The sequence below is a fragment of the Amphimedon queenslandica genome, unplaced genomic scaffold (assembly GCF_000090795.2).
Source record: "Amphimedon queenslandica unplaced genomic scaffold, v1.1 AMPQUscaffold_7946_Cont20107, whole genome shotgun sequence".
Taxonomy (NCBI): domain Eukaryota; kingdom Metazoa; phylum Porifera; class Demospongiae; order Haplosclerida; family Niphatidae; genus Amphimedon; species Amphimedon queenslandica.
The window spans coordinates 1-1,294 of NW_003551774.1; the positions used below are offsets into that span (position 1 = coordinate 1).

The 1,294-nt window shown below is 37.4% G+C and overlaps 1 protein-coding gene across 1 annotated transcript; it reads right to left on the bottom strand.

Moving 5' to 3' along the window:
* Nucleotides 1–262: 262 nt before the first annotated feature.
* LOC100640183 (40S ribosomal protein S12-like) lies at nucleotides 263–891 on the bottom strand (the record flags this gene model as incomplete). Its single annotated transcript, XM_020007248.1, has 3 exons — nucleotides 263–420; nucleotides 611–712; nucleotides 775–891. Coding segments are annotated over 3 exons (294 nt in total), but the record flags the coding sequence as incomplete, so codon positions are not given.
* Between the last annotated feature and the right edge of the window lie 403 nt (nucleotides 892–1,294).

Sequence of the window (1,294 nt, forward strand, 5' to 3'; positions counted from 1 at the left end):
TAGCCACTCCTACATAGATCTAATAGATTCTTTGTGGTCCGTGCATCTCCGCTTATGCAGGGTAGGTAGGCCAACAGAATCGATAATTTTGAAACAAACGGCCCACCATAGGGTCTCGCTCATGCTCGCCCCAATAACTACTCAAATAAAATACTGAAAATATCCTGAATGTGACTCTTCAATTCTACGACGTGATGAAGCAGGGGGTATATCACAGTAGGACACTCTCTTCTATTATCTACTCTTGGTGTAACGTAAGACACTCATTATGACAAATTAAAGTTAAAGAAATCATATTAAACAAAAAAGGCAATAGGCATTCAATTGAACGGTGGTTCAGATTCATCAAACAGCAGCAGCTGTTTGGGTCTTTATGTATTCTTGTACAGTACTCCAAGCTTCAGTATCAGTACCAATATCCTAACAAAGAAAAACTCATTAACACAAGAACTACAACAAAACAGTTCTCTTTTAAAAATGAATTATGACACATCAGTATATAGTGATTCCGGTTAAGCTTTTTATCCTCACAATAATCATCAGTAGAGGGAGCTTTTTATCATCATTGTGCCAGTAACAGCAACCAATGCTGTACATTAATAATAATTACCTTTACAGCAACGCAGCTGCATTTAACAATCTTCCTTGGCTTGCCATCTTTATCAATCTTGCAAAGACCAACCCATTCGCCCAGTTCTTCCTTATCCTCTACCTAACAACAGAGAGAGGATTATGTAAATAATGCAAGGTAAGAAGGTGTATGCATTAGTTCACTTTCAGGAGACTGATCTGGTGTTCCTTGCAAAGTGCTTCGACCAGCCTAAGATAACCAGCCTCAGAGCAGTTCTTAGCAACAATGCACAAATATGCTTGACGTCTACAGGGAGGAGGGAGAGATTAATTATGTCAGTAATGCTGCAAGAATTCTCTTCTAGCTAATTTCGATGAAATTTCATGTACAGCCTGTACTACATTACAGACTTTTGAGTAACTTCAAAAATTCGTAAAAAATCCAAACTTGACTGGAATCAGTTTAAACTTGCTACACAACATAAGTACATGTATATGTATCAGGAAAAGTTATAAAAATGGAGAATTTTGAACTTTTCGTTTTTGATGAAGAAGAAGAGAATGTTGATAGTGAGGGAAAAACTGATAAGAATTCTAGTCACGACAATGACAGGAATGCCAAAGATGCTAATCGTGATGAAGAGGCCAAAGAAACGAATGCACATGAACAAGAAAAGGAAGTCGAGTTGCTCAAGGAAGATGAAAATGAAGTTGATAATGTAGG